Raw genomic sequence first — 16,732 nt, 5'->3', positions numbered from 1 at the left:
TATCGCTTCCTCAACTTCCTTCTCAGTTATCTTCTCTGCCGGTCCTAAAACTGGGTTACTCTCTATGTTGCCATCCCATTCATTCTCTGTATTCAACAGCATTTCCATATATCTTTTCCATCTTCCTTTAATTCCATCTGGGTCGACAACGATTTGTCCCACTTCACCCTTCAAGCAGCTCACCCCCATCACATCACACCTCTCTTTCGCTATCTGCTTTGCAATCCTGAATACCGCTCTCTGACCCTCTTCCGAATCCAAGCGTTCTCCGAACATTTTCCTACATGCCTGCTGCGCCTTTGCTACCTCTTTCTTTGCATCCTTCCTGGCTGCCTTATAACTTTCATGCTCTGCTGTTTCTGCTCCCATACCCTTCGCCTTCTGCCACTCCTTGAACTTCTTCCTCTTCTCGTCAATCCTCTTTCCAACTTCATCATCCCACCACCATGTTTCCGAGTGCCTCGGTGGTCCTTTTGTCCATCCACATACCTCACAAACGGCTCCCAACAGACCAGCTTTCATTGACATCCAACCACTTTCAAGCTCAACCACATCATCCTCGACCCTACTCAGCCTCTCTTTTAATGCCTCCCTTACTGTCACCTCTTTCAACCTCCACACCTTCATTCTCGGTTGGTACTTCACCCGCCGAGCTCTCCTCGCACCTTTCACCCTTACGTCGCAGACAACCAAGTGGTGCTGTGAAACAGCCTCCTCCCCCGGGATCACCTTTGTGTCTCGGAGGTGCCCCCTATCTCGCCTACGCACCATCAGGTAGTCAACGGTTGTCATCGACCCACCTGACGTGTATGTAACAAGCTTATTATCCTCTTTCTGGAACTGAGTATTACAAATCAACAATTCAGCTCCATCAGCAAACTCCAAAATCCTTTCACCTTCTCCATTTCTCACACCATATCCGTAACCCCCATGAACTCCGTCAAAACCATCCATACTCCTTCCCACATGTCCATTTAGGTCTCCTCCTACCACAACAACTTCCTCATCTTTCACGTTTTCCATCAGCTTCTCTATCGCACACCAGAACTTGTCCTTCTCTTCATCGCTCCGACCAACCTGCGGAGCATATCCTGAGATGACGTTCACCAAGAGCTTTCCAATCATCATTTTCACCATCATCAACCTATCACTCACTCTAGTCACACTCACCACACTGTCTACAAACTCCTCAGAAAACAGGACACCAACACCATTCATGCCCTCCAGGCACCCTTGCCACACAAACTTGTATTTCTGTCCCTGCCTACCCTTCACCATTCTCACACAACTTCCCTTCCATCTCATCTCTTACACACAACATATGTCCATTCTTCTTCTGACCAATACTTCCACCACTTCTCCTGATCTCCCTGTCATTGTCCCTACATTCCATGTCCCAAACCTCAGAAACCGATCTCCACTTCGGGCTGTACCCTGCCCACATGTAGTTGTAATTGTCATGGTTCACTTTTTGAGGCAATGGTTTTTATGGCCGGATGCCCTTCCTGACGCCAACCCTCTTAGTCGCCTCCTACGACACGCAGGGATACGGCGTACCTATTCTTATCCAGGGTACACACTGGGAAACGTTTAAAACATGGAAATCCCGGGGGGGGGGGTCACCGCTGCGGTTTAAACATATCTAAATAAATATTTAAACAAAACCATGAAAACAATCTGGGAAAAGTCTCTAAGTGAGAACGTGGATTTGAGAAAGCAGGAGCAGAGGTGAAAGAACAAACGAGAATATAGGGGGCGGGGCACAAGTCGAGACGAGGAGGCCGCACGAGACACCAGGCCGCACGAGGCGCGGACAAAGAAACGACTAATTACACACAAATTTGCAACAACTACAAAACCAAAACCAAATAGAAACACACAATAACACATACACAACAAAATACGCAGCGGAAATTTGACAAAGAAACGAACGGGAAAACACTCAAACTTTGATGCCGTGGAGAGATCAAAGCAAGCCCCGTCGCTCGAGGGACCGGAAGCGGAACCAAGGGCCCAATGTATCTGACGATCGCTGGAGCGAATCAACTTTGGCTTGAAGCAGGGATTAGAGACATTGGGAATCTTCTTCTTTTCGCTCACTTGGAGCACAGCGAGTTATATTGTACGAACCTGATGGTACCATCATAGGATATATATTGATTGTACTTTTGATGACTATTATTGTTGTACTGTTATTCTTGTGTGATCTTAATACAATATTTGTTTGTTGGTAACAATGGGTGTGGCTTCACCATTGATCTTTGACATACAGAATAACACATTTTTCTGCCGTGACTCCTCTCGGGGCTGGGAGGTACACCGTGACCAGAGGGTTGGGAAGGAGCACGTAACAATCGCAATGCTTATAAACCCGTGTTCGTGCCTTTATTTAAATTCCACACACGTTTTACATATAACATGCGATATCCTCGATAATCTCTTCACCTGAACCAAATTTCAAAATTTAACTGCAGAATTGATCTAAGCAGCAGTCTGACTGCTAAAAAAAAAAAAAAAAGTGTTAATTTGTCCATTTCGGACATTGTTGGCCACTCTGGGCATCTCAACAATTTCGTTGGAGGCGCTTGCTTGAGTGCTTAAGCCGCTTGGCAAACGCTTTACAACCACCTTGGTAATGGAACACCACCACTGTTCACCATTATCTTACCTTTCATTTGATTTATTTGCGTTTTAACTTTGATGATTATACACGACTGAGATGCTCAACTTTGAGTGCTTTTCTTTTTTCCGTGAAGTTAGGGTGCATTTCACTTTACCCGTTTCCCAATCCACAAACTGTGGATTGTACCATTACAAAAAAGGGGGAGGGTGTTTATAAAACCTCAATACTGCACTATATTTCAGTATTATTTGCAAAATAGTAATTGTACATGCCACTGGGGTCGGTGTCTGGTGGAGGGAGGGGAAGAAGTGGGGTAGTTCAGGGTAAGAAGTGGGGTGGGAGTTATTTTGTGCCCGTTAAGTTTCTTGTTTCTTCTCTATTTCTCTCCTTCTTTACCTATTTGTCTTAGAAGTGAATTTTTGCATAAATCTTTCTGAAAGGCTCACTTGGCTGCACCTGGATGGGTTTGAGGGTAGAGGAGTAGCAGCCATAACCCGAATCCTATCCAGGTTCCTCCTGATGACTCCATCGTTGCTCTTTGCTTATTTGGGTTCCTTCTGATGACTCCAATGCAGTATTTGGTTTTCCATTTCTTTGCCAACCCCTTGTACTCTATTGTGCTGCCTTCCCTTCTCCTCCGCCCACACTGCCTCCCTTTCCGCGCACACTGCCTTCCCTTCCCCTCACCTTTCCTTTCCCTTCCCCTCTCCTCGCACTGCCTTCCCTTTCCTTAGGGTCCCGAGTTCAAGACCCTGTTATGTCATTGAATTGTAACACCAGGTGGGTTGGCTCAGCCTGTCATCCTTCGATCAGCAAAGTGACCACCAGCCTTACGGCGATGTCTCCTGCGTTGGAGTTGCGACCCGTCCAGAATTGTGCCTAATTGCCTAGAAACTGCTTCGGCAGCCCAATGTATCTGAAGATGCAAAAACGAGTCGTGAAGTTGGTTGTAAATGGGGGAAGAAAAAATAATAATAAGAAGAACTGCGTGACAAATAGTACAGTGCTCGATGTGCTGTGGTGCATCCTGTGCAGGTACAATAAGCGTCACAAGAACCCTTGGTACAATAGAGTTGTATTCCAGCAAATTCCTGACACGGTCAGTCGTAACATCTCGCACATAAATCGGAACCTTTTTGTCTGACATGTTACTCATCGAGAACAACCACAGCAGTCAGCCATGCACTGGCCATCTACGAAGATATTAACATAAGCCGATTACAGGTATATGGAAACGAACAAAAAAACAAAACCAACAAAGAACCTGTGCAAGTTAGCTCGTAAATCTAATTCCACGCGGTACCGAATGGAAGTGCACTGGAAATTTATAGCATTGTAATTTTTTTTTTTCATTACACTATGTATATCCAGCATCTATTTTATAAAATTTTATATTACAAAGGGACAAAGTACTTTGCAGCACCACACTGCAGTTTAAAAAACAAAAACAATGCCATCTACGACGCAGCGTGGTCCTGGAATGAATCAAAAGGCGAAGAGAATGCTGCGTTGGTTAGACCAACCAAACCGCGGACGACGAGGCAAAGATGGTCTTACCCTCATGGCACACGTGTTACCTGTGCATGTAATTCATCCCCGAAGAGGACAAAGTCTGAATGACTGGTCGACTTCTTCAGCAAGAGTAAATATTTGAAGATTGGAGAGCCGTGGAGGACAACGGATGTCTACGGTGGAAGGAAAAATGGAGGAGTGCGTTTTCTTTTTAATTTATTTTTTGAACTATCCAATAGTCACGAGCCACGCAGCTGGGTGCATGGTCAGACGTTTTTAGGATGACCGATGACCGGAGGAAGAAGTGGGGGTAAACAGTTGTGCTGTTTCACGGGCCCCGGCACTTGAGCCAAAGGCCCACGGATCACCGACGTCTGGATGACGGGCGTCACGCGCGCGACAATGGCCGGAGGCCGCGACACGGCTGCCACCATGCGGCCCGGCGGGACGATTTGTTGCGTTTGCGGTTGCGTCATCGTAGACGAGATCGACGGCCATGGTAGAAGAGGGTACTGATCTCCTCGGCGGCGCAGGGGGGCTTGAGGCCATCCGTGAGTGGCGTTTGCCACCTGCGACACCGATACCGGTACCGGTGGGGGTGTGGTGCCATGTTTTGGCGCGGTTTGAGGCACGGGTTGGCAGGTCAGCAGGAGAGGCGGATGCGGGGCCAGGCACGAAAGGGACACCTCGGGCAGCGCTACGGGCACCAATTCCGCGGCTTTGGCGATGGGCACGTTGCTGATGAGAGCTTGTGGGTTTCGACAACCTTCGTTGCCTTCCATGGACTCCGCTTCTGTAGATACCAACAAAGAGCACAATGTTAACTTGGACAAAACCCTTAGCCCGTGTAGGTGAGCAGTTTCACATTTTATGGACAATTCTTGATAACAACCTCCAAGTGTGTTGTGAGAGGAATGAAACAAAGAAGTGACCGAGTTCAGGGACAGTCAAGCTGATTGGGTGTCTCCCAAACGACGAAACGCTTTTCCTCACTATTGCCGGGAGCACGTGCTTGCTCGTGTTGCAATGCTTACCGATGGACGGATGTAATAGCATGGTGTGAAATAAGCATCCATTTTTAAACCGGGACCAATTAAAGTCGCCAACTGTTGGCATTGAGGCATCACGTGACGTCACTTACAATAGAAAGCACGATGTTGTCCTATGAACATTGGTTACAAACGTTCTCAGATAGACGCTTTAAAAGTGAAATGGCTTTACACGCTATCCTGGTGAAAAGTCAAACCATAGAAGTTCTGGAACAGGAAGGATATGTGCAGAGTTGTTAATTAGCGGCTTTCTTTCTTTTTCATAGTGTGGGACGGCACGACCACTGCTTGGACCCTTTTCACTCACACTTTGTAACGAATCGTTGTATTGGATCGTTTCCACAGTTTGAAACTCTGTTGCGATCCGGTAACTCGAATCTAGGAAATTTATCTTCGATCTGACGTATTTTCAACATCGGTTATCTTCGGGACATGGCCCACAATGCATTGGGGAAAGTCAAATGTGACAAATGTCGATTCTTTGGCACCAAATAACTGTTTTAAACGGTGATCGTATTACAAGGCTCACAAGGAGCTCGTTCATAAATTACATGCGGAACAAAAACAGGAGAAATCAGCATCATCAATGCAGGACATATGAGCGCATAGCCTTGAGGGGTTTGAACTAGGATACCAGGGTCACGAGTCCAGGGATACCAGGGTCACGAGTCCAGGGATACCAGGGTCACGAGTCCAGGGATACCAGGGTCACGAGTCCAGGGATACCAGGGTCACGAGTCCAGGGATACCAGGGTCACGAGTCCAGGGATACCAGGGTCACGAGTCCAGGGATACCAGGGTCACGAGTCCAGGGATACCAGGGTCACGAGTCCAGGGATACCAGGGTCACGAGTCCAGGGATACCAGGGTCACGAGTCCAGGGATACCAGGGTCACGAGTCCAGAGATACCAGGGTCTCGAGTCCAGAGATACCAGGGTCACGAGTCCAGGGATACCAGGGTCACGAGTCCAGGGATACCAGGGTCACGAGTCCAGGGATACCAAAGTCACGAGTCCAGGGATACCAGGGTCACGAGTTCAGGGCTCAGGTGGGAATGAAAGACTGATGTGATTTGTGCAAGTGGCAGGCCAACTCTGATGATGCGAGCAAGGGTGGGCCACAAAAGCAGGCCAACTCGATCAATTCCCAATAAAAGGTCGGTCGGCTACTAATCTCGCATCTTTGAGATAGAGTTTTTAAAAACATAATCGGAATAATCTTTGCGCGCGCAGATTGCAGTGTGGGAAGGACACAAGCAGGTTGGACGTGTTCATATCACGTTGTTTGTATCACACGTGACATTGAGGGTCATGGAAAAATCTGGAATGGTAATGCAACTTGCGCTGAGGCCAATTGATGCTGCAATGCTTATTGTACTTCCTTTCCTTTTGAGATAAATTTGTCAGTCACGGTCAATACGAAAAGGTGTAAAAATCTGGGATTTCCCTTAATCTAGGGAAATTTCTATTGCCCCCATTTGGTGCCTGTGGGACCCTCATGCTCCTCCACAAGCCTTAGGACCTGTAGCGAAGGAAGTTTTCACCAACACATTTCAGAGGTAGGATGAGCTGCCACCGAAGCTCTCTTTAAAGGCCTGTCCTGTACAATTAGTTTAAAAAGAAAGAAAAGCTTTTGTGGCTTTTGTGGCTTTACGCATCGTGTACAAGTTTGCAAATTTAACCTCAACCTTTAGCATTTGCTCTTAGTCGATGATTATGTTAATCAGTCCCACAGTGTTCTCACCTTGCTATTCTAGTTTGAGACGCTGGCTTACCAGAGGCCGTGGAGGTCTGATCATCGTCTTGTTGGGGGAGTTTGTGAGGCAGCTGCTGCCCTGCCTGCCAAACCAACAGGTCGACCTCGTCGGCATCCATAAACTGGCCCATCTCTTTCCGAAGCTCCACAAGCCGCTGCTGCATCGCAATCTTTTGCCTGACCAGGTGCTCCTTCTCGTGCTCCTGCTGCCTCTCCTTGCGCTTTAGTGTCTGCACAGTGCAAACGGGAAGGTAAGAGACATTGAGGCAATTGTAAAAAAAAAAAAAAAAATATATATATATATATATATATATACAGTCACGTGAAAAAGTAAGTACACCCCATGTAAATTTTTGACTCTTTCAACATGTTTCAACATACAGCGATTTGATCTTCATTTCAACAATATTGATAGATAAAGGTGATATAATATAACAAATATCATGAAACATTTACATTTTGTAGTCCATTGTATAATTTAAATAAACATAAATGCAAATTTCGCGTGTGGAAAAAGTAAGTACACCCCTGGCTCTAATAGGTGGTATTGCCCCCTTTGGCAGAAACAACCTCAAGTAGGCGTTTCTTATAACTGTCTACCAGTCTCTGACATCGACTGGGAGAAATTTTTGCCCACTCCTCCATGCAGAATTATTTCAGCTGTGCGATGTTTGAGGTGTTTCTTGCATGCACAGCTCGTTTCAAATCCCCCCACAACATCTCGATGGGATTTAGATCCGGGCTTTGACTTGGCCATTGCAGAACCCTCCATTTCTTTCTTTTCAGCCATTACTTGGTGGATTTACTGGTATGTTTAGGGTCATTGTCATGTTGCATGGTCCACCTTCGGTTGAGCTTCAACACTCCGACAGATGGCCTCACATTATCCTCAAGTACCCTCTGGTACAATGAAGAATTCATAGTGGATTCAATGATGGTGAGATGCCCACGCCCTGATGCATCAAAGCTGCCCCAAACCATAATATTTCCACCACCATGCTTTACAGTTGGTATCAGGTTCTTGTGGTCAAATGCTGTCTTTGGTTTTCGCCAAACATGTCTTCTGGTACTGTGGCCAAATAGCTCTACCTTTGACTCATCTGTCCAGAGCACATTGTTCCAGAAGTGCTGGTCTTTGCCTAGGTTTTCATTGGCAAACTTTAGTCTTGCCCTGATGTTCTTTCTGGACAGCAAAGGTTTCCTCCTGGCACACCTCCCATGTAGATCAAATTTGTGCAGCCTCTTTCTAATGGTAGACTCGTGCACTTTGACATCAACAGTGGCAAGAGCTACCTGTAGGTCCCGTGGTGAGATTCTGGGGTTCTTCGAGACTTCTTCTAGCATCTTGCGGTCTTCTCTCGGGCTGAACTTGCTGGGGCGGCCTGGCCTGAACAAGTTGGCAGTTGTTTGGAATCTTCTCCACTTGTAGATGATCTTCCGGACAGTCGAATGATTGATTTCAAATTGTTTGGAGATCTTTTTAAATCCCTTCCCAGACTCGTAGGCATCTATAACCTTCTTTCTGAAGGCCTCAGAGAGCTCTTTTGATCTAGGCATGGTGACTCCGCACACTTCAACAACAAAGAGCAAACCAAACGAAATGTCTGAGGTTTAAATAAGACAGGTTCCTCCAATATCCTCTCTAACGATGTTCTAATCATTTGCACCTGAGTTGGTGCACCTGATTCTAATTTTAGGTATTTGAAGGAGTGATAAATGTAGGGGTGTACTTACTTTTTCCACATGCGAAATTTGCATTGATGTTTATTTAAATTATACAATGGATTACAAAATGTCAATGTTTCATGATATTTGTTATATTATATCACCTTCATCTCTCAATATTGTTGAAATGAAGATCAAATAGCTGTATGTTGAAATATGTTGAAAAAGTCAAAACTTTACATGGGGTGTACTTACTTTTTCACGTGACTGTGTGTGTGTGTGTGTGTGTGTGTGTGTGTGTGTGTGTGTGTGTGTGTGTGTGTGTGTGTGTGTGTGTGTGTGTGTATATATATATATATATATATAAAAGAAAGTTTTTGTTTGTTTGTTTGTCTGCACGCCAAACGAAATGTACTAATCTGAACGGTGAAAGATAGGAAGAAACCTCTGAAATAAAAAATGTCGGGACGGGCCCCGGGAAGGTTTTAGGCTAGGAGGCGAGGCCGGCCGAGGCCGCTTCGGCCAGGCTGGGCCTATTTCGCAATTAAAAGCTGAGCTGAATTATAGTAGTCAATCTTCTACGGCCACGAGTAAAAGCTGAATTATAGTAGTAAATTCATTCAAAAAGAACCCGGGCAATGCCGGGTGCTTTCGGCTAGTATATAAATAAACATTAAATTGCAAACATCTTCAATATCACCAGCAGCTAATTATCCCGCACATGCAAATCGAAACGTTGGGTGAAACAACTGATTCACTTTGTCTGTCTACAAATGTCAGAAGATCAAGGAAAAACTTGATTTAAATTGAATGTTATAATTTTGATCGCGAAGCGGAAAACAAGTCTGACGTTTTACTGTACTTTGTCTCGGAATTCGTTCCGATCGCACATGTGCAGAGTGGTGAGATCTTTTTTTTTATATATCGAATGATTTTCAATTTTGTTTTACAGTCAGACAGGCAAACAGGAAATGTACTGTTTTTAAGGATGTAATAAAGGACACAAACAACAGGCATAAATAAATAATCTGTGTTAAATAAGGTGCTGCAATGGACAATGGGTAAAACAGCGGTAAACGAATGTCATCACCCGAACACTTTATGCTGTACACCAATAATGTAAATCTGGAACATGGTGGAGGTCTTGCAGTCAAGTATACTATGGCCGTGTCACTTTTTTCTTTTTCTTTTTTTGTTTACAAGATCGAGGCTCCTGTAAGAGCTAACATTGATCACAAAAAAAAAAAACGGACACATAAAAAAAAACATATAATGAAGGGAGCGGGAGACAAGATGGGGGAAACAGTGGATTGAACAACCTCTGGAAGATGGTTCTACAAACAGGAGCAGCAAGGAACGAAAGGGTTTGCATGTGCAGTCGGCCTAGATTTCTGAAGTTTAACTAAGAGGGGTTACGTGGAAGAACACATACATCCTGGAGTTTGAGAGGGTCTAATACCCGAGAGTGGAGAGGGACATAGACTAACCCTCTCGCGATGCGAGAGCAACAGACCTTGAGCTTCGGCCTCATCATGGGAGATTCCAATAATTCTGAGCCTTACATTTCAGATAGAATCCAGGAGAGACAGATGTGATGCTGGAGCGCCAGCCCATGGAGGAAAGCAGTGCGCCATTGAGCTATGGACAAAGGCCTTGTTAACTGTGAGTAACTCTGATTTCCCAAGGAAAGACTTGGATTGACAGATCTTTGCAAAATGGTCAGCCCAGGAGATGGTCCCGTGGTCATGGCTGATGGTAAGATCGAGAACTTCAAAAGACTAACCCTTTTCCAACGGCTGATGATGAATATAGATAGGTGGGTTCATTTTTGTATTTTTAATACAAGGTTTAAAGCTCGTAATGGAGCTACCACTCACACACTCATGGACATACTGATAAGACAAACACTTAACAGCCACTGAGCTTGGAGGAAGTGCCATCACTTCCCAGAATACTCTGGGTACCAGCAACATCACAACAATGGCACTGCTTTTCTCACCGCATTTGGTGGGGCATTTACTTAGGAGGAATGTCCTCCTCGCCATGGATGCCAACCGATTGCCATTTGTACATTTCTATATAAATATTTGTCGCATAACTGTTTGAATTTTTTTTTTTTTTTACGGGGTAGCTCGTCGGGCAAAGCTATCTCGAACAGTGTTCGTCTGTTTGTATGTATGTCTCGCACAAACATACAACAATTATAGCTGAGGATTTGGTCACAACTTTAACTTTAACGCCGATAATAATTTTTTAACCAGTTAATAATTATTAACTTTAACGCCGATCTCAAAGGGGATTGCCGAAATGCAAGGTACACTGGTGAAGGAAGCTTTTTCTTTCCTTTATCTCGAGCCGGGCAAATGCCAAGAGTCTGAATACATCCGTCTAGGTGTCGGAAGGCCAAGCCTTTCTGCCTGGAAACAAGACCAGGGATGGAAGGCTGGCCCGTTGGGCATGCAGCCAATGATGCTTGCACTGTGGCCCAAACCTCGCCGCAAACCAGCGACCCATTTCCGCATTCCAGAGGGCAAGCTGCCAGTCCTTCCCATTCATAACAGCAAGACGACTTGTCTGACGTGCGCTCCTGAACAATGATGGTGGATGAAGAAACCAGACAAGTTTTACATTTTAAAACACGTTTGCTCATTCACGACTTAATAATGGGAAGTAACCTACATTTCTGCACTGAATATTAACCACATCTTCTGAAGTCGGCTCTCAGGCCGAACTCGAATGCCATTGACCCTCAGCTTCCAGTCTTCTCGATCAAGCATTGCTACGTGTAGTTTGTTGCTACCCACATCAGACCTCCCCAAATCATTCACGATGATTCCCCGTCTGAGCATCACGTTTGTCCAAAGTTCGTAAAACGCACGTAAATGTCAGCGCAACCTAATCAAACCCTGACGTAAATAACTAACATGCATGCTCACACGCACGTACACACACGTGCACACACCACTTTACAACAAAAATCCTAGAACAAGTACAGGACTTTTGGAAATTGGGCCCTAAATAGAACCAACCAACTCAGGACACACATTACTTAAAAGGGACTTCCTTATATACCCAGTTTCCATAAAGAGACCCCCCTCACAACTGGGTTGACTTCTAGGATTTGAACTCGGACCGCACGCACGCACACACCCTAGATGGTACACTCAGATAGATTTATTGACCTGCCTCGACGGAATCGATCTCCACAGATGACTATAGACCACCGACCAGGATGGGCATCATGGCATGATCATGTGGATCTTCTCAAGTTCACAATACACCAATCACGGACATATTGTTTCTGCCCTGACGGCTTCATGAGCAGTACAAATATTGAGTAAAACTAACCAATTTAACAATTAGTCATTTCTAATCTTACTATCCCAAAAGCACCAGAAAATCACCAAGGAGCCATCACGGAACTAATAAGGTTATCATGGAACGCAAAGGACCTCCAAGATGAATAAGTCCTGGTTTCGACTTCCTGGCTAATAAATGGAGGGTGACATCAGTAGAAGGCTTGAACATGGACATGAACCGAGGTGGAAAGTTGACATTTGGGGAGTTGTCGCTCGAGGATTTGAAAATGAAACTATCCTCAATGGCATTTGTCACAATGCTCATGACATTTCCCTCGTATATCATCAATTTATGGGATTAATAATTAATAGATAGCACATAAGGGATGAAGATGACATCTAAAAACCAATCACCTGCAGACAGTCTGATCAACGGGAAATTGTCAAATGTCCCCTCCTTCCCCCTTTCAGTTAAATCACTCCCACGCTTTCACCCAATTTGGCTCTTCTCTCCTCACCAGTTCAAAGGCATTCAGAAGCACACAGCGCACACTGTCTGGCCCAGCAGACTTGCACGAGTGGGCCCCAGACCGGCAGCTGCCTGCGTCTGCTCCATCAGGCTGTCTAAACCCGCCCCAATCAACATTAACGAAAATAAGATTTAAAAAGATGGAAGTGGTTTGAAAAGGATCGATGGGGGATAACATGGCACACCCAATTGCTGTGCCTTCTCGCTAAAAGAATAAATGTTCTAAACTGTCGCTGATGATGGAAGGCTGCATGCATGTCAGCCGAAGACAAAGGACACGCAGACAACAATGTCTGAGCCATTAACAAGCTCAACGTAACGTCATTTTGAAGCTGCAAGAGGAATGGACACACGCACACACGCAGAGACAGATGGAGACATCACCCTCCCTCCTCCAGTGCAAACAAGATGGTATTACAATACTGCTTTGCTTAGCATTAATCTATTGGGCAGCTTGCCATGCCATGGTGTCGTGGTGGCATTCTAAGCGAAAACTCTAAACCCCAATCCGAGTCAGTACATGACTCACGGGCTCTGCTGGAGGAGGAAATCCAGGCCTGACGCACGCGCTTGCCAGAGGAATCACGTGGTCCATGCTTTTCAGGCCAGACAGCCACGTGCAATCCCGATCACATGGCGAGCACAGTCCCCACCCTCGAGGAGAGCGCCTCTATGGGCAGCGAGCCAGAGCAGGCATTGAGAAATGGCTGCAAGATAACAAGCCCTCTCCCCCTTCCCCTTCTGCATGGCCAGGGATTTCCATCTGCCCCGGCCCAGAAAACCTCGTCGTGTATTAGAACACGTGTCACGCCGCTGGCAGTTCGACTCCACCAGAATAGTCTTCTTGAGGATCCTTCAAAATGTGCGTCGCTACTAATACATCAGGCGAAAAATATATTCTTCTGAGAGGGCAGCGAATCGCCAAGCAAGATTTGGACAATTCTCGGAGCTACTCTCTTTATGAGGCACAGGGCAGTCGGGTTATTGTGGCATCACAGAGATAATAATTGATATTTGAGAGAAATCATCTGCTTCAAATGTAAAACATTTCAATTACCATCGGTATCAACAACTTTTTCAATTGCCATCGGTATACCATCATGCTCTTCCATGTAAACAATACGGGACAGGACGCGTCCAAAGCAAACCGCCACTGCGGCCACATCTTCAAACGAAGGACACTGCGACACGTGCCAATGACGACCGACTCAAAATATGTCGTCAGACACCTTCACGTATTAGAAAAGCCGAAAGTACAAATTGACTTTTGAGCTTCTTTAAAAATAAATTAAGCACGTGTTCGGTCCCCTTTTTGTTTCTATGCAATTATTCCATGAAAAGGTTTTGTTTTTTATTGCTGCAAGGAAAGCAGTTTTGTTAAATAAAAAAGGGGGTTTATTCCTGTGCTTTTGCAACAACAGCGCTTCCAGTGGCGTTTAGGGACGGACACGAACAAAACTCGCTGGCGTGAGCAGCTTCAGCTCCAAGCCCATGATGTCATCACACTTATTAGACAGCTCAGGTGCCAAATCAAAACGTGATCACTTTAGCCCGAGTCGCGTCAGGAACTTGCTGACACATATAACCGTCCGACGATGAGGTCATAATTCGCTGCATGTTAACAATCATTCCTAAAGAGGGGCTTGTAGGATGGCCTGGAGGTTGCCTATCTATCCTTGGTTCGAATCCCGAACCACCTATAAACTGTCGTCATCCAGGTAGGGCGATTCATCAAGTGCATGTGCCACCTCTCGGATGGGCGTTAAACTGGGCGTCCAATCTGCCGACATTAGTTCTTTGTCAATTAAAGACTCCGTGGTATTCTTCACGAAGAGTGGGCGAGCTATCGCCGGCACCCTGGCAGAAATTACAAATTCTTGCCTGAACGGACTGCTGGGAAGGCAATGGCAAACCACCCAGTATAATAACCCGTGCTCAGGAAACTGCTTCGGTGGTACCGACACTCTGTGAAGAGTATGGTATATGAGTTGAGAGAGAGATAGAGGTACATATGTGTGTGGAACATGTTCAAAATGGTACTGCAATTCCAGCCCCCAGAACCTGCATCCTCTCAGCACTCCTTGTGAGCACAGTATCCTTACTCTGAAAAAAGAAAGACATCACAGGTGCGATCCCAAGCCTTGGAGAGTAAAACCATCAAGAACGCTATGATCATAGAGAGCAAACTATCTCCAAGTTAATGATAAGCAGGGATACCTTTCAAGGACAAATGGAAACCATGACGAGCAAACTGTGCAGAGTTAAACGATGAGGTAATTCAGGTGAAAATGTTAGAAGGTCCAGGTACTCTAGGAGCAGGTATGGAGTGGTCAAGAAGAACGAGGGTGTTTAGCAGAAGGAATGGAAAACTAAAAGATATGGCAGGAAAAACGATTCTTAAATCGGGAATGGAAAGGAGGAATGACAAGAAAAAGCATCATGGGTCGCCACACAAGACGAGTAGTACCGGTAGTCACATGGATTTGATGTGAAATATTTCATAAACACCATTTTTGACATTTATCAGTGAGAGGAAACTGTCCAAAGGCAAGAAATGTGACAAAACATGGCAGGAATAAGGAGGCTGGGAAATGATGCTAGGACCAGGAATAGGGTGATTAAAAAGGAAATTGAAGAGTAGCGAAGAGGAGAAAGGTGAAGAGGTAGACCAACGACTAGAGCACCAGAAATTTTATAAATAATCTCAACAAATAATCAGACTCAAGATAACTTAACCCTGGATGGGAAAACAACTATGACCAATCACTCGTTCGACAAAGGCCTTGTAGGCTGCGCGTTCATATTGTACGAGAAAGAACTTGGCACAATAGAGGAGACATTCCCTCATGGTGCCGGGTCACATGACGGCTCGACAGGGAGTGGGGAGACATACTCACGGGGGAACTGTGTGTTCTAGCTAAGCATGACATGCAATATCACGCAAAGTAACAGAGAATCAAAAGTGCAGCATGCGTGGGAGTAGGCTGGCAGGATAACCGAGAGGCGCGCACGTCGCCTACAAACTGTCTCGCCTGGGTTTGAATCTCGGCCCAGCTATAAACCATCATCCTGGTGCTTCACGTGCAGGGCGAAGCACGAATGTGTGTGCTGTCCCTCAAAATGACATCAATATGGGTGTCCCATCGACTAGTGTTGGCTGGTGAATGGAAAAGATACCGAGTGTTATCTGTGAAAAGGTAAGCTAGCTCTTATATATATATATATATATATATATATATATATATATATATATATATATATATATATATATATATATATATATATATATATGATTGGAATGTACCTTTTAAACATTTAGTCCCTTTAGACTGAGTAGACCCCTTTCGCCCCCTTGACATCCTTAAGGATTCAGAGGGTTGGCCTAAATATCCTTAAAGACGCTTCTCATCCAGCCAACCCTCTGTTCGAACTCCTACCCTCAGGGAAAAGACTCAGAGTCAGGTCAAAAGACTCAGGTCAGAACCTCTAGGTTCAGGAACGGGACCTATGCTACTGCCATCCACATTCTGAATGCACAGTACCACTCCTATAACTACTCATGAGCTTATAATGCACTTGGCACTTTAGCTACAGGCCATTTTAAATGCTCTTATACGCACCTTATAATGTATACTATGACCACTGAATGTTTGGATGTTTACCATGCCCCATTAATGTATGTTTTTTGTCTTTAAGAGCGCACGACCTCAAATTCCTAACAACGGTCAAGCTGATATGGTAATAAAGTATTGAATCTTGACATTTTAGACTCTAAGACACTTTCGACTTTAGACCCATTTATATCCTTTAGACCACTTAGATCCCCAGCTACAATTGCAACTTACCCTTTAGACTTTTTTTTTTATAACCTTTAGATATTTTAAGACACTTTGACCCCTTGATCCTTCAGATATTTTAGCCCCTTCAGACCCTGAGACACTTTAGACCCGTGGTTCTTAACTTGGGTTCGACCGAACCCCAGGGGTTCAGTGAGCCAGTCTCAGGGGTTGGGCGGAGGTCCTCCGAAACGCATTGCAATTTGTTTTTTTGCTTTTTTAAGTTTTGTATCAATTTTGAATCTATGTGTAATTACGCTTATTATTAATATTATTATTATTTTGCTATGTATGTTACGAACGAATGGAAATGTTATTTGTAATTGTATTCCCATCCCATTCATGGTTTCTCTGGTCTGTGTTTAAGATAAGTTGTTTCACACTGACTGTAGTAAGTTGAATCAATGAGCAACTTGCTAATTATTCTGTTGATGGTGCTTACTTGCTTACTTACTTACTGGAT

At 44.9% G+C, this 16,732-nt stretch overlaps 1 protein-coding gene across 1 annotated transcript in view; it reads right to left on the bottom strand.

Annotated features, from left to right (window-relative positions):
• Positions 1 to 3,681: 3,681 nt before the first annotated feature.
• The window catches only part of LOC137439949 (uncharacterized), a 46,090-nt gene continuing 33,039 nt past the window's right edge, over positions 3,682 to 16,732 (bottom strand). Inside the window, exons 5-6 of the mRNA XM_068136235.2 lie at positions 6,960 to 7,170; positions 3,682 to 4,928 (exon numbers count right to left, since the gene is read on the bottom strand). Of these exons, the coding sequence (XP_067992336.1) occupies positions 4,402 to 4,928; positions 6,960 to 7,170 (738 nt within the window). The 3' untranslated portion in view covers positions 3,682 to 4,401. The remainder of the gene's footprint in view (positions 4,929 to 6,959; positions 7,171 to 16,732) is intronic.

Source organism: Myxine glutinosa, chromosome 14 (genome assembly GCF_964187855.1).
Source record: "Myxine glutinosa chromosome 14, kmMyxGlut1.1, whole genome shotgun sequence".
Classification (NCBI taxonomy): Eukaryota; Metazoa; Chordata; class Myxini; order Myxiniformes; family Myxinidae; genus Myxine; species Myxine glutinosa.
Note: the sequence above shows the minus strand (reverse complement) of the source record. Positions and strands in the feature narration are given on the sequence as shown.